Raw genomic sequence first — 22,834 nt, 5'->3', positions numbered from 1 at the left:
AAGTCTTTGGCAGCTGTCATTAAAAAATTTGCTGTGCAGCTGGAGCAATTTGTTTCCCACACTGCTGGTGGAAGTGGGACTTTTGAGTTTTGGTGTCTGACGCCCTGCTGTCCACAGCATTGTTTTCAATCAAAAGGCTGGCTTTTTTCCTCCTTGACAGTTGTAAAGGCTTCTGTGCAAACATGTTTACAAATAGAATAAGCTGGTTCTGTATTATGGAGTTACTGTGTCTCAGAATTTCACACTTTGATGTAGTTATTAGGGGAAATGGACCTTCAATTTTTTTTGTTTCTAGATTTTTAATTAAAACTGGAGGATTTTTTTAAAATTTCTCTTGTGTACTGTTGGAAAAATGTTTAAAAATTGGTGGATTGGGTTCTACAGAAAAACTGTTTAAAAATTATAAACATACAGTGCTTTACTTAGCTTTATTTTTGGTGTTGTTTGTGTTAAGCTTATTTTTTGTTGATTTAGAATTCGTTTCAAAGTATCATGTGTCTTCTAAACAATTGCTTGACTTGTAGGAGAGTGAGGAAGCCTAAAAGTGTGTTGAACACCTTAATTTATTAAAAATTCAGTTAATTTTTTGGCTGTATACGCAGGACTATTATCTGTTTTTATCTCTTGAGGGACTTTTAACGAAGCAAATGCTTGTAGAAAATGCTGATACACGTGATTGACTGCTTCCCCAGTGTGTGGGGAAGCATAAACTGCACTTGAAAAAGTGTATGTACTGACACATGGATATTCTTAAGTTTTTAAAAAGCTGGATATTGGTAATATTTGTTTGTTATAATTGTAGTCTCTGCAATCTTCGTGCATTGACTGCTTTTGTTGAGATAGGAGGCTGTACAAGCTCCTAGGACAGGCACTTATAATTGTTTTTGCTTGCTGAAATACATACATATTTTTGATTGCTATATAGTAGAAAGGGTGATTTTCCAAAAGCTGGATTTTTTGCTGCTGGGGATTATGACTATTGTTTTATGGGCTGGATAAAGTTTAAAATGTGAGTTTCTTTCTAGAACTGAGTACTGACATTTATCTGCTGAGTGCTTCCCAGCAGTTTTCATTCTTGGTCTGCATAAAACCCCCAAAGTAAGTAATGTTTGCTTACTTTACAGCTAACAAGGTGCAAATCAGCTAACACTTGAATGATAGGAGGAAGAATGGAAGGCCTGATGTTACTGACTTAGTCAGATTGAAAACTAGCAGTTGCAGTACTGTGCTGTAAATTATTAAACAGTATTTCCTGCTCAAGTTAAACAGCTAACTAGAATTTAATAGGTTTTTGCCTGGACTTTTGCCCACACATTCAAGGAGATAGGTGTGGCATTGCCAAAAGGAAGTTTTGTATGCAATCCAGAAAGACCAAGGCAGACTTCTTTTTTTCCCTATTGTGATTCAAAGAGACTTTTTTTAGCATGAAGGTAATTTTTTTCACTTCAGCTAATCACAGTTATTATTGTCCTAATGTACAAAACATGTAACACTTGTATGTTTTACTAGTAAGTGATCACATAAGTCCTCTTGGCATTTAGAAGTTTTAGTTTAAGGACCTCCCCTACCCCAATCCCCATTCCTTCCCAGTCTTCCCCTCCTCCCCCCCCCAATAAAAAGAACCAAAGCCAACAAAGCCCCACAAAAAACTATAAGAACATAAAATGATAACATTTCTCTGTCATACTGATCTTTCTAGTCCACTGACAGTTCCTGGTAAAGTCCAATGCTGTATTATCCTGAAGGCAATAATCTGGAACAACCTGATTCCATTGTCCACACGTTAGCAAAATTTGGAATTTCCACTGAAACATTAACTTCCTTTTCCCAATAAACCAGTGAAAAAAAATATTTTTTTATTTACCTGTCCTATGAGAAGGGAGAGATATTAAACAATCCTACATATAAGTGTTACTAGTTTTTGATTTTCTTTATGCTTTTTAATAAAGGAGCATGACATTTTTTCTTGAGGTTTCACAGTGGTGTTCACAGAACAGCTGTACATGTAGAATGGTGTAGAAATACTTAGCAACAGCTGAATTACCACCTCTGTGAAGTGAGACTCTTTAAAGGGTCATCCAAAGACAAATTACTACTCTGCTGGGTGCTAGCCAACTCAGATTTATTAGATGCTGCATTTCACCTAATCAATTGGCTCTTACTACTGTAGCCTTTGGGAAGAAGGGCACCGCCAATGCTGTCAGTGTTTCAGAATGACTTGGGCAGACAGAGTTAATGTTGTTACTTCTTTTCGGGTGTGGACACACGTCAATAATAGAAACTTTGGGAAACAGGGGAGTTGATTTTCTGGGACTTGAAGAACTCTAAAGTTTCCCAGGACAAGGCTAATAGGGCAATTGGCAATGAAGTGTGAGAAATACCTTCCTAAGGCTGGACTGGATTGTTTCTGAAGAGTCAGTGGATCTCTTTTTTTGAATTCTTAAGAACTCTTCTGCATCAGAGTTACTAAATGTTGAATATGAATGTGAGTTATCCTGACGTCTGGCTCACAGGAATAATTTCCCTGAGCCGTGACTTGATTCAGTTTTCAGGTGTTTTGGGGTATGTGTGTATATAAAATGGTAGATGGAGATTGATGAAAGAATAGACAAAACATGTTCCTATGTTGACTACCTCTTCAGAATGAGAGGGAGAACAAAGTGAAGGGAGTAGAAGAAGGCTGCTCCAACATAGAAGCAATCGAGAAGGTAGGTAGAAAAGGGATACAATGCAAGGGCTTCACATTGCTTTCATGGAGTTGCTTTATGCAGAATGATTAATGCTTTCATAGTTCATCTTTGTGTGTCTGAATGAAGGGGTATTGATTCCTGAGTGAGAGGGTAATTGATAGTGGGCTGTGATGTTGTATTCTTCCTTCAAGAGATAAATACAGTAAGTCTTGATTCCACTTGTGAGATTAAATTAGAATAAAGTGACAAGCAATTTTGTATCTTTGAATTCCTTTAAATTCTTCTTCTTTTAATTTGTGCAGTGAGATCTTCCTCCAATCCCCTTTACTGGAAAATTTGGGTTAAAATGAATGTTTGTTGTTTGTGATAGGAGATCTCTAAAGCATCTAAAAGGTTTTACTAATAAGTGATTTGTCAAAACTGTGACCCACAAAATTCTGACACTGTCACAATTGTGACACACAAAAAGTATATCTTGTTACAAGTGCTTTGATAGGTGTTGTTTGTAGTGGTAGTACAGGTCCTTCGTTAATTAATACACTATTTTGTTCTGCTTCTTTCAGGCAGTGCTGATGAGCAACATCACAGTAAATGATCGATTGATTCAGAGTCTACGAGGTATGATGTAGTACCCCTGTGAGTTTCATACTGATTTTTAGGCCCCCTGTTTTTAAGACTTACATTTTTCAGTGGTCTTTTGAGAAAGGTGCCTTTCTTCAAGTCATGGGGGTGGTGCAGGAGCTGCCATGACTTAGATACTTCATCTGCATAGCTCCAGTTAAATGTTAGACTAATCTGCCTCAATAGGAGGGTTTGTCCATGTAGTGCTTGACACAGTACTCCTGACTATTATGATATAAAATAGAATAGAACTAAGTTAATACATTTTTTTTTCTTCATTTTACCTGGCAACATATTCTTGCATTTTCCCCTGAGGTGTGAGGTCCTGCATTTTAGCACCAGAGGAATTTACAAATCCTATATTAAATAAGAAAAATCAGTCTATTTCTACTCATGGCAGTGCTTCAAAATTGTTGTTAGCAATGTATTCCTCTGGAGGTTCTTGGGAATGAGTCCTATAAAGAAGTAACTATGTTGTGGTATTGTCTTCTAGTGCCCTCTCACAAAGGTTTCTATCAGGAAGAAAACTCTAAATCATAGATATCTCTGTTGCCTAGGAACATGGCTATAAATTGGGTATTATTCAGGGAAATATTGCAAGCTTGTCTGTATATGACTGGTAAATGTGAATGCTATTTCATATTGTGTTCTGATTGTGATTTCATAGACTTAAAGACTTTCAAGACTGCAACTTAGCAGGATTTGCAAATCAGTTCTGTTATTCTAAATACTTATATAAATAGTTCTAAATATTCCTTAAGAGGAAAGGTAGGTAAAAATATGCATTATACTGTTTTTGCTAATATATTAGGTTGAAAGGTCTTTCTTACCAGATCCTGTGCACCCTTGTTGAATAAATTCAACAATTATCTGCGCATTTGTGTGTGAAATGTAGTTTGCATGACAAATTAATTAATTTAGCATTCTTATTATAGATCTGTTTCTTGATGTTTCTGTTGTAGAATATGTACGTATGTGTGTATTTTAATGTGCATTTTAATCCTGCTTTGACCAGAACACTTGAAAGACTTACAAACAGAATATGGAAAGCTACAGCTGGATGTTTACTGGTTTCAAAAGAACCAGACTAACCTTCAGAAGAAGTTCTCATATGACCTGTAAGTATGTTCTTTAGGAAAGGTGGCTTCCTAAATTATAGGTGACTTGGTTATAACCAGGATTACTCTTGTGTTGTCTATAGCTCTGTTAGTAAATACACATTTTAAGGAGAAGGTACACATCTGACACATCTTGTAAAATTTCTCACAGTTGATCTTGGAGAAGACGGTAAACTCTCCATTGTCTTTCATCTCTGTGCCCAGACACTTCTTGATGTTCCTTCTATTGCAGGAGGATAAGGGTAGCCATATTATCACTTAAGAATTGTGGGGGAAAATTGAAACATGAAGAGGCTAAACTGTGAAGAAATTTGAATTAAGACAGAGGATTATCTGATGAGAATCTGTACCTTATTGAACTGACAGAGGTCTTGGGAATTTCTGATACCATCAGACTCGTGTGCTCTGCTTTACATGGCACACTTAGTCATGCCTTTTTCTTGAGATTTCCCACTGAATTGTCAAGCATGGATAACTGAACAAAATTGCTTATCAGTAGCCTTACTAAATACACATTTATGGTATTTCTAGGAATTTCTCCTCAGTTCTTTTCTTGTTTCCTCTACCTGTCTTCACAACCTGCAGTATCTTCCCCCTTGTGCATAGACATAAAAAAGCAACAGAATTTGCTGTTTGCATGTTCTTATAATGATGTTCTATCAGGAGCGTAATTGTTGTAGTGACAGGTATTTTTTCAGCAGCCAGATTGTTTAGCCAGATTTTGTAGGAATTATGACTAAAAGTGGAACACAGCACTCAAAGAACTTGAATTTTGCAGGCTACACCTGAAGTAAGTATCTTCTTCTTTTTATTTTCCCCTCATTTTAGAATGAAGGATTAATATTAGTGCTTTTGTGATACTTACTGATTACCAGTAGGTTGTGACCTTTTTTTTGGATTATGACTCATGTAATATAGATAACCTAGATGGATTATGTCAGTGGAGCTGTAATTTAAGACTTCTAAGACAAAAGTAGAATGAAACCAGGGTCCCTATATGGAAGCTGGAACACAGCAATGCACGATACGACCAATATGGTTAAAACATACGTTCTCCCCTTTATTCCCAAAATGGCTGGTTTTATACAGTGTCAGATAGTTTACAGTTGCAGGTGCATTTCTATTGGCATTCAGCATGAGAAAGAATGCAAACAATCTTAGCTTAAGGCAGCTACTCTAACTGTCCTAGCTAAAGCATGCACACACCTTAACTTAATTTCTAACTGCGCCACAGGTTTATCTACTACTACATGGGCCCAAATCTGAGGCCTAGCGGGCCCAAATCTGAGGCCCAGTTTGGGATAGCTCAACCTTCATTCCTAACACATCATGCTCCTGCTACAGTAGAATGAAGTTGGAAGCTTCAGTTTGTACCTGCCTTTCAATAAGCTGTGTTGCATATGTGTCTGTTAAGGAGCCTTTTCCACCTCTGTGTTTGTTGTGTACCATGGTTGTTAAGCACTGTCTGTTTGCTGTTTAGTTAAATGGCAGACCTGAGACTCATGGACCTCTGTTGATAGTTCTGTGAATCTGTTTGCCAGTGTCTTCCTTTCAAGTCTGAGATCAGCAGGAACCAATAGATCTCTATATAGCACAAATATATCTATTTGCTGGACAGTCATACTCCACATGAGAGGTACACCTGTGAAGCACTGGATTGATAAAAACATGCAGGGAAGTGATACAAGGCAAATGTAGTTAGTCTGGCTTAGAGAACTTGGAGGTGTACCACACATGTCTGATGAAGTGTTTGCAAGCATGACTCTGTTGAGGAAATCACTGACAGATCACACCTGCTTGGGGTAGTGTACCATAAAGAATCCCTTTTTGTTTAACAGAGGAAGGTTGTATTCAAACTGCACAGCTCCAAGGTTTGGGCTAGCTCAAGGGGAAGAGTGAAGCATGATACAGTGGTAAAGATGGGTTTACTTTTATGAGGGTAAGTGTAGAGACAGGCATGATAAATCAGTCATGTGGTAGCTGAACAGGAACTCGGCTGGCTGATCTGCTTCTGGTTGGTCTTGAGGCAGGTGCACCGTTTAGTCTGTAAAGGCAATTATTTCAGCCAATAAGCTGTGCTGTCTTCACTGTCTTTGCTGCATAATACTTAAATATTCATTTTCTATTTCTAGGCTTCTTTCCTAAGAGTACAAGTGAGGAAAACAAACTTTGGACTTGAATTTTCAAAAAATAATTTATGTAGTAGCTTCGCTACTGTGCAACATTCACACAGTTCTAGCAGGAACATGTATTTTTAAAACATTGCTTGTTGTCTACCTTTAGGGAGGATGTTGGAATGTTAATATTTCTCTGTTGTAGTAATTTACTCAACTAACTTTACATTGTGTTTAGGTAATTGCAGAAATGGATATTTGATGGTGCTTGGCTACATATGCTCCTTTTTGCTATATGCTCACTTAATACTGTCACTTTAAATGCTTACAAACAACCTTCTCCTGATTGTGGGCTTAGGACAATGAGAATTATTAGAAAGACTCCAGATGTTAATCTGTCTTCCTTCCTCCCCTCCACATTAGGAATAAACCACTGTGTTGCCTCTCTGTTCTTCTGTATTGACAGAAAGGAGCATTAGACCTGATAATGTGTTACTTCCTTTTACCTGGATTTGCATGGATGAAGGTCTTGCACCTTATGTAGCAAGTACAATCAGTGCAAAAATAGAGATACCATATTATTTGTATAATTGAAAATGTTATAAAAAGATGACAGAAGTAAAATGTCTTTTCTAAACAGCACATGTTGGAAATCACTCTTTTTAAATATTCAGTTACTATTCTGTAGAAGACAGTCGTAAAAGCAGTTGTGCATATGGAATGCATAAGAACAAAATCTGTGAACTTAGAAGAAAAAAATCATTGTTTTTTCTTGTACCCAAGTCTTGAAGTTTCCTCTTAGCATTTTTTGGAGCAAGTTTAGTGTTTTCCATGCGGAAGTCAGCAGGAGCTTTCTGGCCTTACCAGTGCTGTGTGCAAAAGGAGTGTGCATTCCTCAGCAGTTGACCTCACAACATACCCTTGCACTGTGCCCAGTGCTGACTGGTCATGGTTAGAGCTTCTTCAGCAAGGGCTAACTGGAACACTGACCCTTCTCTCCTGCAGCAGCCAGAGGGAAACAGAAGCCTTTGGACTCATCTTTTGAAATCACTGTTGAATACATTCCAATATTCCAACACATTTTTTGTTCCCAAGAGCTTTGTTTGTTACATAACTGTGTCTTTAGAAATCTGACTATGTGTTAAAAGTCTGATAATTAGTGTGATATTTGCAGACTTGACAAGTGCAAGAATGTGAGTGCAGGAGTAATCTTTTTTGTTGGGCTTGAAAGGAGAAGATGGTAGATGCTCCTGGAGAACAAAGGTACTGTTTCTCATGCTGGAGATAGGCAAATCAAGCAACTCAGGAGGGAGAGGCAGTTCCTGTGCATGCAGAGCATCTGTACATGGCCAAGTATGCAAAACACATGAAGCATGAGTGCACATAACACTGGTAGCCTCATCCCTCTCTCCTGAGAGTGAGTGTCTGCTAGTGCAAAACATGCTTGGAGATGTCCTAGATGGACTCTTCCTCCTTCTGAGTTTGTAGTTTGGGCTCTTCTCCAACTTTGTGCCTCTGCACTCCTTTAGGCTCATGGACATGATCCTTGGATGGGCTGGTGTCTCCTTTGATGGGCCTGGGAGCAGCAGGGGAGGGTATTATTTGAGATCCTTTTTGTGTGTGCAGGTGAGCTCTGTGTCACAGAAGTAACTGTGTAGTGAAGGAGAAAACATGCCACAGATACTGAATTTAAGAACATTAGTTTTGCACATTTGAAATGGCATGGTGATGGGATGAGGTGGAGAAACTAAGGCTGTCCTTGTACTCTATAAGTTGTAAGCATGAGTAGAGTTTTAAAATTACTTTAAAAGAAGGGATTTCTGTTACAGATAAGCTTAAAATAGTGAGGGTTTGTCACGGATGTTAATGAACTTCATTTTAATGTGCAATGAAGGATCAAAGTGCAGCCTTTCACAAATGCTCTCTCTCTGACTTCAGGTTGCCTGTGTACTGCATCTTTTTCAAACTTAGAAACTGTTACTGTCACACAATTAATATGTCACTTCATTTCTTAGAAAATAGTGAGTGTGAGCTTATCTCAAGCATATCCTGTTTTACTGTCTCTGCTGTTCAACAGTTTGAAGCATGGCTTATTTTGGTGACTCTTCTGTGTGTTAGCATTGTCAAACCTGACTTTAGACTGGTCTACAAGAAGTTATAATAAAGGTACTTAGTCAGTTAGCACATTAGTCTGCTACTCTTCTTCTTTTCTAGGTGTGAACTACAGAAGGAATGTTTTGCTTTTGAAAACAGGCATGGAAAAGGGTATAAGTGCAATAAAAGTGTAATGAAAATGAGTCAGTTGCTGTGGTACAGTGCAGATACCCCAAAAACTCCTTTGGATTATGTAGTAATTTATTTGCAGCTTGAGAAACTGCAACATGCCTGTGTGAAAGAGCTGCTGTTGCATGGAGGGTATTGACACTCAGAATAACACTGGTCAGAGCCAGGATCAGAAGAAATTCACCTCCATTCTTAGTCTTAGTGATGGGGAGGAGAAACTTGCAGTGTGTTGACCATGCTGTTGTACAAAGGTTGCTGAAAAGATTTTGAATGCAAAAGATGTTTGCAAGGTCTGTAGCTGATTGTATCTGTAAAAACTGGAAGTTACCTTTGAGTGGAAAAACAAGGGAGAGAGAGAAAGAAGAAAAGGTTTAAAAATTCCATCAGACTTCTTTATTGCTAAACCAGCATGGAGAAGAAAATGTGATCCCCAGCCTTTTCTTCCTTGGGCAGGCTCTCCAGGGCAGTGGGTTCTGACAGTGATGGTGATTTTTATCTACATTTTCCTCTAGTGCAACTTGCCATTGGGAGCCACTCAAACAAACTATTGTTCCTGTTCATAGGGGGGTCAGAACATACTTGAGGTCATATGGTGACTAGTTTCTAAGACTTCAGTGTGTGTATTATGAGGTAATGCTTATTTTGGTTTGTTATTCACTAGGTCTTGTTCTTCCTCTGATGCAAACTGAAAGATATAAAATGACTTAAGAAGGGAGTGGGAGAGAAAGGATGATCTTGCCCTGACAGCAGCCACTTGCCCTGAGAGACTGAGACTGACAAAACTCCTGGGCTTTGCACAGGATCCCCAGAACACCCTCAGAAGGGGAGAACACTGCCCTGGCGACTTTAAGAAAAACACTGCTGCCAGCAGCAGACCTTACCTAGGAGTTAGGGAGCTGCGAGGGAAAGGCAGGCTGCACAGATGCAGATAGCAGATTGCTGTCACAAAGGTTAAGATGCTAATTGTGAGGTGTAACTATTAAAAGTATGTAAAAGATACACAGTGCTTGCATCTTTAGGATATATTCCTTCTGGAACTTCCAGTAGCTACTAATGAACTCCATTTCTGTAACATATATTTTGTTACATCTTGCAGCACTGCACTTTGCTGAAATAGTGAGGAAGTGTGTTCAGTTTGTTAACAGTAGATTACATCTGTTTTCTGTTTCCACTGGTACTTTTCTGTTTCCTCTTTCTGGCTAAAATCAAAATACGAATTTCTGTAATCCATACTAGAAATCCTTCAAGGATCAAAATTGATTTTAACTTGACTGGTTAGCAAAGACACAAATAAAAAATAGTGTAGCTTGTTGAGCTGGTCAAACAAAAATAGTTTAAATTAATATCTTCCATTAGAACTTGCCTGCACTATGAATTTGTCCTTAGGACTTAGAGCAATGCCTGATTTTTTCCTAGTGACTTCTCAAATGTAAGGCCAGAAAGTAGAATTAAAGAAATAATAAAACATAAAGAAAAAAATAGATATATGGAATTAAAAAATCAGATAATTTTACAAAAATACATTATAAAAGAGTCTAGATGAGAGTTAATTGTTTTGTTCCTGTTTTTTTTCAGGTCACAGTGTATCAACCAGATGAAAGAATTAAAAGAACAATGTGAAGAAAGGATAGATGAGCTTACAAAAAAGAATACTGGTACACCACAAATCAAAGAAAACAAAGACTTCACAGAAAATAGACAGGTAAATTGGATAATTTCTTGAAAATACTTTCTTTGTAATTCTTAAGTGTTTCTTCACCTTTCTGCTATCTCCTATTAGCATTACCCCATCTCATTAAATTTTTGGCTACTTCAGCATTTGTTGAATGTTTCTGATCTATGGGAAATGGGTGCTTTCAAGGACAGAACAAGGAGATGTCCTGTAGGACACCCCAAATCACTGTGTCTCTGAGATGGGCAGAATTTGAGAGGTGATGCTGGAAGTGGTGTAGGGTCCATTAAGAAATATTTACACGACTGAAGTTAACAATACCTTTTGACTTTGTTAAAGTTCTTAGTTGCTTTGTGTGTTAAGGATGAAGATAAACTGTTAATCACTTCAGAGAAGCAGCAAACCCTGAATATTGTAGTCCAAGGTTCATCAGCTATGATTTTTCACAGAAGTCCTTTATGTCAGCATTTTACTGTAGGAATTAAGGGATAATCGAATGTCTTAGCTGTTTTGCTGTTGGATAATCTGAGGCAAAGTACCACAATTTCATCGCTGAACCTATTGGAGGCTCACTAGGGTAGGGCAGGCTAGGCAAATAGGTTGGCTGTGTGTCAGCTGGCTTTTTCTCCTGGGGTGCAGAGGGTGGCAGAAAAATCCTGAGAAAAGGAAATTTCAGTTCATCCTGTTGGCATCCATGTCTTGGCATGTGACTTATTGATGCTTCTTCATTGATGTGCGATTTGGTCAGGGATAGGATTTGATTGGTTGACTTTGATAGGGATGGCCCTGGAAAGAGGCGATCAAGCTCTTGTGTGAGAAGGCACCCAGTTTATTTCTGTACCAAAATAGCCCTTTCTTCAGGATTACTGAAAAAACAGTGGTTTCAGAAGTTAGACTTTTTACATGTGACTGCAGAGGGGCTTTTCCCTTCACCTGGTGGCCTACTCTCATTACAAAGGGAGTGGGGGCTTGGTGGAATATACCCTTTTCTCTTTGGCTAGGAAAAGGCTAAATTTGATAACTTCAGAGGTGGAAGGGGCAAGGCAGTGAGGAATAAACCTTGGTTTTACAAAGAGGTGAGAAAAAAAAGCATGTGGAAAAATAGCTAAAACATCTGCCCAGAAATTCCCATACGTAATGGTTTCAGTTTGTGTCCAGTCCTTTGTGTGAAATGGGGGAGACAGAACTACTGAGGTGTATGACCATTTATCCTGGGAACCTGCACTATGTGAGAGCTGCAATGTGAATGAAACATTAGGAACAGCAAGTGCTATCCAGTCATGCCTTAAAACAAAAGTTACAGCTCTTGTCAATAGTTTTTATCAACAGTATCAAATAAGTAGATAAAAAGTAAATAACAAATACATCATTGTAGGTAAATAGAACCTGCATCATTTGGAGATGATATGTTAGTTTGTCAAACGTATCTTGTTTAAGAAAGTTGATCTAGGGAAGACCCTAATATAGAGATGGTCAACATAATTTTTACTGTGGCTTTGCAACAGATTTTAATTACAGTTACTTCCACTAGATTCCTTTTCTCTGTTTATTTGTTTGTGTATGTTTGTTTATTGAATTTTGGGGTTTTTTTTTACTTCGATTTCCAGTTTGGAAGATAAATCAGCTTAGGAGGAACCTGAGCAGTTTGACTGAAGCCCCTCTGCAGGACAATGTCAGTCTCCATCAGGAAGGTGCAAAGTTGGAGGCAATTTTTACTCAAAGCAGAGTATCTGTAAGGCAGGGCAGGTTATCTGTTACCCTTTTTATATGTAAATGGAATGGCCTCAGATGAGCTAGCTGATAATACAGGTACTGCCTAAATAATTTCTGTCTGCTTGTGTTCACTAGTAACTGTGGCAGTGTTTCTTTGGCCAAGCTGTCACTTTCTTAGTTGTTTGTTTGCCCAAGAATTTCAGCCTTTTGCTTTTATAAAAGGATATTTAGTTATAGTAAGCGCAAGATGACCCTGACAGTATGTCAGGGACTACGTATGTTTTTGTTGAGTGTTTTAAGCTGGAATAAGTCCTATTTTTAAGATGTATGTGCTTGTGTAATATAAAAGTCTGTCTCAAAACAGAAAGAAAATGGAGTGTTGGTTGGCTAATAACTAAACAGCTTTACTTAGAGCTCTGTCATTTGAAGAATGATGTATACTTCTTGACTGAAGGAAACACAACATGTTCAATTACAATCGTTTTATCCAACTACTTCAACTTTAAAAAAAATCAGCATATTCCCTTTGAATCTATTTGACATTAGGAATTACTTGGATAGAAATTTAGGATAAATAAAGGGATTTTGCATATGTAATTAAGAGGTAACTTCTTGCTGTTAAGTCCAGGCTCAGTATTCATGCCCAACAAAAAGTGAAAAGTGGTCTTATGTTCAGTTTCTGATGATTTCTACTGTAAGGAGTGATCTCAAAGAGCTGAATTATTTATAAAACAGAGCTATGTTTAAATACAGCATTTTTGTTTTACTGATTGAAGGAAGATGGAGTTCTTCTGAATATCTTTACTGCAATAACCAAATATTCTGCAGTTACATTTGCTTATCAAGCATTGATAAGCAAATAACTATATTGGCATATAGTTGCTGATACTGGACTTCATGGTGTTGACACAAAAAGATCTTGTTCTGCCTGGCTTTGATGAAAATGGAATACTTTTCAAAACAGCCAAGTAGTCATCTTACAACTCTGGCTTCTTAATGACTTAACTATTTCTTTCTGTGGTCATTTTTCCAAGTGACTGAATGAACATTTGACAACACACTGTTTTACTGCCCTCCTTAGATAAATGGGAAGTTGCAGTCTTGACAGTACCCATGACAACTGGTAACAGAAAAAATTCTGTTAACTGTGAGACTTCCTATACCATAAGATTGCCCATTCATTTATATGATACCAGACTCAAAGAGATTTATGTCTCTAAATGTGCATGTGCTTGTGCTTTCTCTACATATTTGGCTGTATTTTTTTTTGTAAATGAAACAAAAATAAAAATGCAACAACAAAAAAAATCCCCATAGAACAAATGGTTTTGTAACACTCTAGGTTTTTTTCACCAAACTAGTACAGAGCAAAATGGGCTTTGTGTTCACGTTCAATATTCAGTGTTTGTGTGAATTGAATTGACATATCTCTTTGCCAATTACAGAACCATAACATCATTAAGGTCAGAAAAGACCTCTAAGATCCTCCTCTAAGTCCAACCATTAACCCGGCATCGCTTGGTGCCAAATTTGTGTGGCACACCTTTTGAAAACCTCCAGGAATGGTGATTCCTCTGCTTAGACAACCTGTTCCAATGCCTTTTAACACCCTTTTAGCAAAGAAAATTTTCCTAATATCCAATTTAAACCTCTCCTGATGCAACTTGGAGCCATTTGCCATTGTCCTGTCTCTTGTTACCTGAGAGAAACTGACCCCCACACCCCCACCTTGATACAACTACCTCCTTTGGGTTGGTCTGGAGAGCAGTGATGATAATGCAGTGAGTTGATGATGACTGGGAGAACATTCTGGTTTCCAATGACCATGGAAGTAAGCAGACATTTGTTTGGAGCCATCAACTGTAGCTTCTTTGTCCGACTGAAGTTACTGATGCAGGGCTGCCAGGCAGGTAATCCCATACTCAGCTTATCTTTTTGTTTTCTTTTCTTCTCAAGCCTTTCTCTTCAGTCGTTCTCATAAATTCATCTGCAAACAGCTCAGCTCTGCTCTTTCCCCACTGGCCCTGGCTTTGTGCCCTCATTTAGTCTTTCTAGGATGACAGTGGGGAAAGTATAACTCTGTATATCAGGGTGAGCAGGGTCTTGACTGCTTGAGCGATGACCATGAAGAGAAGAGCCTGGGTGCTACAAGGGCTACCATATGAGCTGTAGGGCTACATTAGGGGAAGCATGGCCACCCCATCTTTTCAAACCTATTGTACCTCCACTCACCTCCATAAACATGCTGTAGCTGGACAATCACCATTCTCCACAGGCAGTTCCAGATTCTCCTCCTAGAGGACGGGTGTTCTTAATTTCACCTGTGTGAAAGCCCCTGGGTACATCCCTCAGTTCACTGATTGTCTTTCATTTTCACCTGAAACTAATGGTAAGTTGAATCCATGTCTCTCAAGAGGTCTAGGACAAACCTAATCCCCAAATACTTAATTCATGTAGTCTAGGAGTCACTTACGGAGAGGTGGTGACATGGCATTCCTGAGCTCCCTGTTCCCCGTGCTATAGATGAGGGGATTTGCTGACAGGGACAGCACCAAGCACAAGACCGCCAGCCACTACATCCAGAGATGGGGAGGAGATGAAGGGGGCCTCAGGTAGGCAAACATACCAACACTGACATATCAGAAGACCATACATAGAATTTTAATTTCCCAGTTGGAAGATCTTCAAGTTGATGTACATCTTAGGCCTAATATCTAAGTGGGTCAGATGCTTATAGCAGTCTAGCGCCAGAATTTAATACATTCTTAAGCAAGAATGTATTAAATCCATCATGTTAAACAGGTGTTATTTTCTCATTGGTTAATTTACACATTTATTTTCTTAATCTTGCTTTGAACATAGTTACAGACTGGTTCTGTACAAGCCTTACTCAGCTGAAGCCTAATGATGACCAAAGTTGGTTTTCCTGCCCTGTAGACTATTAATAGTAAATGGCATCTCTTTATTTGCTCTGTTGACGCTTACACAGTAGCAGAACAACAGTGGATAAATGCGTGGTGTTACTGTTCTGTAACACTCCAAGAATAACCAAGGACAGTAATCTCATCATTACCTGCGGTTAAATAAGGTATGTTAAAATTCTGATGTGCTATGCTGTTACATAGAAACATTACTGCATATACAGAATTGCACAGTACTTCTATCACCAAGAAAAATTTCAGTCCAAATATTTCAGAGTGTGTTGGGATTTTTTCCCATGCAGAATTCTTACCTGAATTCTGCTTCCCTTTCCAAATCCAGGTGCAGTTATATAGACCAGTGCTTATCTGCATACGTTCACTTTACAGGTCAATACTCCACTGCCAGCCTTGAAACAAACAGGGCTCAAGCAGGCTGACTTGGAACCGCAGAAAAACAGTGAAGATGTTCCTAAGGCAGTACCTACAGTAAGAAAGGCAGACCTGGAGCAGGCTAAAGGTGAGATGGAAATCCTTGTCTCACCAACTCAACAACTGTTAAGAATGGTTGTGATTCCAATGAACATTTAGAAACATTTTTGTACGCCAAATTAAGACGAAAAGGTGCCACCAACAATCTGAACATCAATCAGGTTTTCAGCAGAAGGAAAACTTACTAGGATTTCTGTTGGCTCAGTTTTGTTGCAATAGGTATGTTGTACATAAAGGAATATAGAAATATTTACAATTCTTGAGTCGTGTTCCTCATTTAATGTGGAGAAAATACCCAGCTTTTGGAAGGAGTAATTTTCGAGCATACTTAAAATTTGCTGTCTTAGTAAGTTTGACATATTCAGCCTGGTACCCCTCCTCCCTATGGAATCGCTGAAGGTTAGGCTTACAACAAACACACATCTATACTTCTCGTGTGTTGTCATTGAGCAAAATGCAAGAGAAATTATATACATGGGGTTAGGTTAGTTAGCCTAATGGTTCCTTTTGGCACTGAACTTCAGAAACTATTAATTTGAATGGATGTATCCTTGTGTGTTTGCATAGTAGTGTGTGTGATATAAATTCAATTCTTAAATCTAATTATTCTTACATACTATCTTAAATTACAATGTTGTGAGTGTGCAGCTCTCATTTTAGAGATCTAGCAATTGAAGACAATGTCTACATATAGTTGAGAAAATTTTATGGGTTTTTTAAAATTAAAAATGCAGATACATGAGAAAAAAGATATATGCTAATGTGAACTAAAAATTACAGCACTCCTGCACTTCCCTCTGCATGTTTAAAAATAAGAACAGACTTGAATACTTGCAAATTTGCCTGTGTGATGCTTTGTCCTGAGCTACTTTTGAACACCAAATCAATTTTATTGTTGGTAATATGATGTAACACACAGAAACCTGATGCTTCTATAGGACATCATAATTTTTATTTAAACTGCTCTGTTTCACTTGCCCGATTTATTAACCACACATACCAAAATTTTAAGGATGTAGAAGCACGAATCTGTTGACAGTAAATAAAGTTTCTGTCTTTAGCTATTCCCAGTAGGAAAAACATGAGTTGTCTTCCTCTTATCTCTGGAACTGATTGGAAGATATTCTTTCAGAGGAAAACCAATAATTTAGTGAGAAATATAAAGCATTATTTATTAACCGTTTTTAACTAGTGCCACTCTGGAAGGCATTATTTTTTTCACTCAGAATAATTTTTGTTGTTTTCAGGAAGCCTAACTGACATCAGAAAACAGGAGCATAGAGCAGAAGAGGAGCAGTTGAAAAAACCTCAAGAGGCACTCAAAGGTGCTGCAGGTCCCAAGGAGAGGCTGCCTGAGTCAGAGAAAGAGCCAAATGTACCTGAGGATGAGAAACATGTAGATGGGCAAGATGCGTTAGAGCCAGCAGCAGAGCCGGCTGCCAGTGAGGAATTTGAGAGGGAACAGTTCCTAAATTATGATGATAAGCAGGACGACTTGCTCCCTGGAAAGGCTGGTTTGTACCATGTTATGTATTCTTAAAAACAATAACAAAATGAAAAGTAAAGAGATGAAAGTGTGAGATAGGGCATGATTTCTACAACAGTGATGGAAGCTGGCCAGAGCCAGACTTGGTACATATTTTCATAAAGGTCAGTGTGATGTAGAAGGTGCCAGTCCTGAACAATCACCTGCAGTCCATGAGTTAAGATAGAGGTTTCTGATGGTGCAACATGAAGCTGCCAGGCTGAGTTCCTCTGCAACACCATAACAGCCCTACTGTCTCTCCCTTGGCTCTATGAAGTGTTTATGGAAATTTGCTCCAAAACTTTTGGTATTGGAGCTTTAAAAGAATATGATGCATCTGAAAAGGATGAGTAGCACTGATGAGTAGAGGGTTATTTATGCATGGATGTTTTGCAGTTAGTCTTTTTACAATGTCAGTGTGTGAATACTAGCTATTCCTTTTTCAAAATAAACTACCATGAGTAAAACTGGTAACTTAGACTTCAGGTATCTGAAGTTTATTGTGAGTCTTCAAACACTTGGATCAGTTATTGTAAAGGTGCCAGTTTCTGGCATGTATCAAATGACCCTGAACTACACATTTCAACAGCACTGAACAGCAGAGTATTGATGCTGTGTCTAAACCCAATCAATGTGTAAACGTTCCTCTCTCTTGAAGGATTTGGTCTCAGTAGCCCAGAGTAATCAAAAGGAAGCCCTATGGCAGTCAGACCAGGAATTGATGCCCACTAAAAAAGCTGTTCATGCTTTTCTACTAAACACCTCCTTGGAATTTTAAGTTTCAGTGTTAACATTCTTGCTAACTTGGCAGGGATAAATAATCTCATTTGCATTGCTAAAGCAGTATTTTTCTAACTGATCCAAAAAGATGCTGGCCAGAGCAGGCTATACCCAAGAGAGATGTAATTACAAGTTAGCTAAACTGCTTTCATTTTAATGGAAATAAATAGCAGAAAGATTGGATTTTAAAAAATCATCCAACAATTAGTGCAAGGAATAATCTCTGCCATGCAGCCCATGAAACCTCAGTTTCAAAGATCTGCATTTCTGTGAGCTAAAAGAGTAGGAGGATGTTTTTCAAGCTTTATTGTTCAACCTTACTGCACAGTTTCCTTGTAGCCAAAGGAGCTTAAGGTTGAAAGAATTCTTCAGTAGTCTATGGGCATCCTCCTTCAAGAAGACCTGCTTCTGAAATTTTCAGACCTTTAGGACTATAACTCTGAAAATCTATTTGATGTGGTGGTCTGAACATGAATGACATAAGGCTTACAGTTTTCAAGCCTTTTTCTTAGCCGCTTACTAGCTGGAAGGCTTGTCTTAAGAACAATTTAGAACAGAGGCTTGATCCATCTTAAGTAAGGTTTGCTTACACCTCTCTGCTGTTATCTTTTTTTTCTGGTTGATTATTTGAAAAATAAGGATAGTAGTTTGGCTATCAGAAATGTTTCCATTTATGTCTGAGTCCTCTATTTAAAGAAATCATACAATAGTCAGTAAGTGTTGCTTGAGAGGAGTGAATGACTAGGTGAAGAGAATCTCTTCTAGAAGAGTACTTTTGTGACAACTTAGCACATCATAATACACTTTATGGTACAGTTATAGCATTCTACTTGCTGGACAAGCTAAAACAATTTCCAGCAATGGCTTCAGGTTCTGCCCTTCCACAGGCTGTTCTGTAATGTATTCTGAATTTGTATAATGCTTTCTTTATGTTCATCAGAGTGCTACCTGATTTTCCTATGCTTTCCAAATCCCAAAAGATTGTTTTCTCTCTAGTTCTTTGGACAGGATTTACAGCCAAAGTGTAAAATTAAATTTGAAAATTAACACATAAAAGGAAAAATAATACAAGAATCTACTCAGAACAGCAATTCATTCACCAGCAAAGTAATTTTGTAGAAGATGTTTACAGTCACTCTTTTTGTGTGCACATGACCTTATGGTATAGCATAAAACTAGTTCATCTTCTTCCAGACAAACAGGATCATGAAGCAGTGAACCCAGACAAGGATGTTGATTACAATTTAGATGTGAATGAAGCTGAATCAGAAACAGACAAGCAAGCAGCACTTGCAGGGATTGAAAATGGTAAAGAAGAAAACCCCCTAGTTTTACTCTATCACATACTGAAAATGTTAAGATCATATTTTGTGTGGTATCCTGTAGCAAGCTATACCTAGCTAAATTCTCTTGGTTTTTTGAAGTTACCTCATGTTTACAGTGTGACGTGTCTTCTGTCACTGAACCTACTCTTTAGTGGGGGGTGTGGTATCCATAACTTTATTGTACTACACAGTATTTAACAGTCCTTAGAAAATTTCTTCTGTTGTTTTCTAGATAAAAGTTTCTATATGAAGAACTTCTGCCTCTTAAAGAGATTTCTGTACCTTTTTCTTTTTCCTTCATTAGTCCAAAACCCTGAAGATATGAAGAACCACTTACCTGACCGTGGTGAAGGACGGCAGAAGTTGTGAACAAAGGAAGTTCATGTTGCAACTGAGTCACAGCTTCATCCAAATGCAGCTATGATCCAAGCAAACTGATCTTAGAAGGTTTTGGTTATCTTCTAAAGGCCTAAGTAAGGGCCCCAAAAAAGTAGAATTTTCTTGTGAGGTTTTAGTACTGTTGAAGTGGGGAAAAGCTAAATGTCTGGATGCTTGTTTCAAAGCAGTTTGGCCTCTGCAATAACTTTCTCCTTCCTTTCAATTACTAAATTGCAATCAGGTAGCAAAAAGGTAGTAACTTTGAAGCTGGCTAGCTTGTATAGCCATACTGCAGTAAGCTGTGTGTTGATTGGTGGTAGATGAGCAGCCCTCTGCCAAGGATGGATCTGTCCCCCTGAGCAGTGCAACAAGTAGAGAAATCCCCAACTTAGTTGTAAGAATTTAAGAAGGAGCTGTGTTACTGTAACAGAACACAGCAAGGATCAAAACCAGTCTATGCTGCAATCTACCCTTACGCCTGTTCTGGCACCTTTTTACTGCCACACAGACTGAGAAAATACAACTGTAGTCCTCAGATACTATGCAGAATGATATATGTACCCAGACTTCTAAATTAAATACCTAGATTACACTGTTGAGATGTGTTCGTAGCTTCAAAGTTAAAACCAAAAAGGATTCTGACAATAGCAAATTCTTATTAAGAAACTAGGCAGGAAGATTTTTCTGAAAGCTTTGTTCGATTCCACCAGGTCAGTACTACAGTTTGGTTTGGTTACCACTACCTTGCACAAATTTAGTGTAAAAATTCAAACACATAAACTTTTCATGACAGAAGCCCTCTGAAATAGTGTACTACAACTACCCTTTACTCCACTCAGCCACTATATTCTGCAAAAACAGAGAAATGCAAATGCTTGCCTTGTACAACAGCAATTCAATGTGACTAATCTCTGCTGGACTTCTGATGGGTTACCAGACTATGCATTTAGAGGACATAGCAGTGTCTCCCACAGGTGAAGCTTTAGTTGTTGTGAAGTCTGATATTAATCACAATGTATCGTTTTGTTAATGTTCTACAGTCTTCTTCTTTTCTCTAACTTGTTAAATGTAAACTAAAACCTCGTTTACTTGTGTTAAGCTAGACATACCCTCTACTTAACTCTAAGGCACCCTTAGCTGCAGTCCAGTCACCATGTATAGCCAGCTGGTTTGAAGAAATTTTTGTATCTGCGTATACCTGAGTTTTGGAGCATTCTCTGAGTATGAACGAACCTCTGTCGGGACAGCACAGCAGCAGACAGCTGTGACTAACTTGCCAACTGGCATTCCATTTAAGAAAACACAAATTTGTCTTTGCTTTCTGTTAAAGCACTTTGTAACTCTTTTTCTGGTGTGTATTCTTCAGTGTACTAGTTTATAGCTGCTGTACCTTAAGATATCTAAATATGCAAGTGGAAGGCTGGCTCTTCTGTGTATGATGAAAGTATTAGTTGTCATCAGGTGAAGGTCAGAATTTAAATCAAATGACACCTATTAAGGCTAAACACAGGTCACTAACAGTTTTCCACCCTTTAAGTAAGACCTAACTGGTCTGGGCTACTACAGTCAGTACAGCAGGGAAAACGAATACTTACAAGCATCTGTTCTGACAAGTATTGGGAAACTTGGGTTACTGGGAATTTTTTTGCAAATAATGACATGTTTTAATATCAAAGTGTTTACCATAATTTGGATAAAAATATTTATCCATCATCTGAGCATTTCCTAGGACTTATTATGTAAACAATTATGCAGCTGAGATTTAAGTTGATCAGGAATTTAATATTGATTGTTAAAAAGCATATATTCTAACAGTAAAAAATAGACAAGGAAACACTGTATTCAAGTTGAACGAATAGCTTTACCAGTATCAAGTTAAAAATTCCAAAGAATCAAACACTTGAAGGTAATTATATATTGCCAGAGTATTTTAAAACTACTTGTTTTGGCTATGCTTCTGTGTATTTTTGGGCTTCTCCTAGCCCACTGGATGTTGTCCTCCATAAATACAAAGCACACTTGTAAACCTCTGAGGGCAAAGGCTCTGAACGTCTGCACGAGGGCAATGTTTAAAAGCATGAAGGACTACAGTTTTATTCACAATGACTTCAAGTGCTTCAGTCTAAGTTGTGTGGTAGATTTCTAGTAGGCAAGAGGCCTGTATGTGTACTGTATAGAATTTTAGAATTAAAGGACCTTTAGTTGAACAAGACATTAACTTGGAACTGTGGTGTACATAGTGTTGTTTCTCACTGAAGTTTTTAGCTGTATGAGGCATTACTACTTTTCTCTAATCATTTTGGTGTTATATTAGCCCTTTGGTTTGGTTTTCTTTACAACTAAACCTGATGCATTTTAGGTAAGTATTTAAAAGTAATCTTTCTCTAATATAATAATGTTATTCTGTACAATTAATCCAGTTCTAATTGCAATGTATAGAGGAAATATTATTGTGATTTTCTTGGTTACACATATCACATATAATTTGTTTTCTCTTTTACTTGCTGCTTTTTAAAACACTGTTATTTGGAAAAATAACAAAGGCTGTCCTTGAGCTACTGCCATGTAGTTCAGGATTTTAAAGATGGAAACGATTTTGTGACTATTTACAAGAAGCCAGAGGAATGCTCTGTGCCATTTTACATCTACATATTCCAGGCTTTTTATTCCTTTGGCAGCTATATGAAAGCATTCAAGTATATTAATCATGATGATAAGCAAACATGTAATGTGATATGCTGTCTTAGCAGAGAATTTGGAAAAACATGTCATCAGGACAGTACTTCTGCTTATTTCAGGAAGCTGCAAATTGCTATAAGACAAGGGGGTGTTCCACTTACTCATTTTCAAGCTCTAGCTCAGCAGTGCTGCTGCTCAGGGGATGAAGCTGAAGTGATACTAATCCACAGTAAAATTAGCCGATAGGATTAACACCAAAAAATGTCTCATATGGTCAATATGGAGTTACAACCCCATCCCTACAGCAAGAGTCATTGTACACCAAAATGAAGAATTGTCCTGTCCAACAAAGGATTTGCTTGTGTGGCCCAGGTATGACTTTGCCAGGGCCATGTCAGTTTTTTGAATTTTTTCCTTGCTTGTAGCAAAAGGTTGCTCTTCTGCTACAGCACAACAGCTTATCTCTATTATTTCACATCTGAAAGCCTGGGAGGCAGACCAATTCCAGGAAGGCAAGGGTAGGTTT

At 38.0% G+C, this 22,834-nt stretch overlaps 1 protein-coding gene across 4 annotated transcripts in view; it reads left to right on the top strand.

Moving 5' to 3' along the window:
- Positions 1-21,841, top strand: part of GOLM1 (golgi membrane protein 1) — a 37,153-nt gene extending 15,312 nt beyond the window's left edge. For all 4 annotated transcript variants that reach the window (XM_063423693.1, XM_063423691.1, XM_063423694.1 and 1 more), the window contains 7 exons: positions 3,254-3,308; positions 4,327-4,429; positions 10,402-10,528; positions 15,520-15,649; positions 16,869-17,135; positions 19,121-19,234; positions 19,556-21,841. In XM_063423693.1, the coding sequence (XP_063279763.1) occupies positions 3,254-3,308; positions 4,327-4,429; positions 10,402-10,528; positions 15,520-15,649; positions 16,869-17,135; positions 19,121-19,234; positions 19,556-19,620 (861 nt within the window). In that variant the 3' untranslated portion in view covers positions 19,621-21,841. The remainder of the gene's footprint in view (positions 1-3,253; positions 3,309-4,326; positions 4,430-10,401; positions 10,529-15,519; positions 15,650-16,868; positions 17,136-19,120; positions 19,235-19,555) is intronic.
- The last annotated feature ends 993 nt before the right edge of the window (positions 21,842-22,834 follow it).

Source organism: Prinia subflava, chromosome Z, assembly GCF_021018805.1.
Source record: "Prinia subflava isolate CZ2003 ecotype Zambia chromosome Z, Cam_Psub_1.2, whole genome shotgun sequence".
Lineage (NCBI taxonomy): Eukaryota > Metazoa > Chordata > Aves > Passeriformes > Cisticolidae > Prinia > Prinia subflava.
The sequence above is the reverse complement of the archived record's forward strand: the minus strand, read 5'-3'. Positions and strand labels throughout refer to the sequence as shown.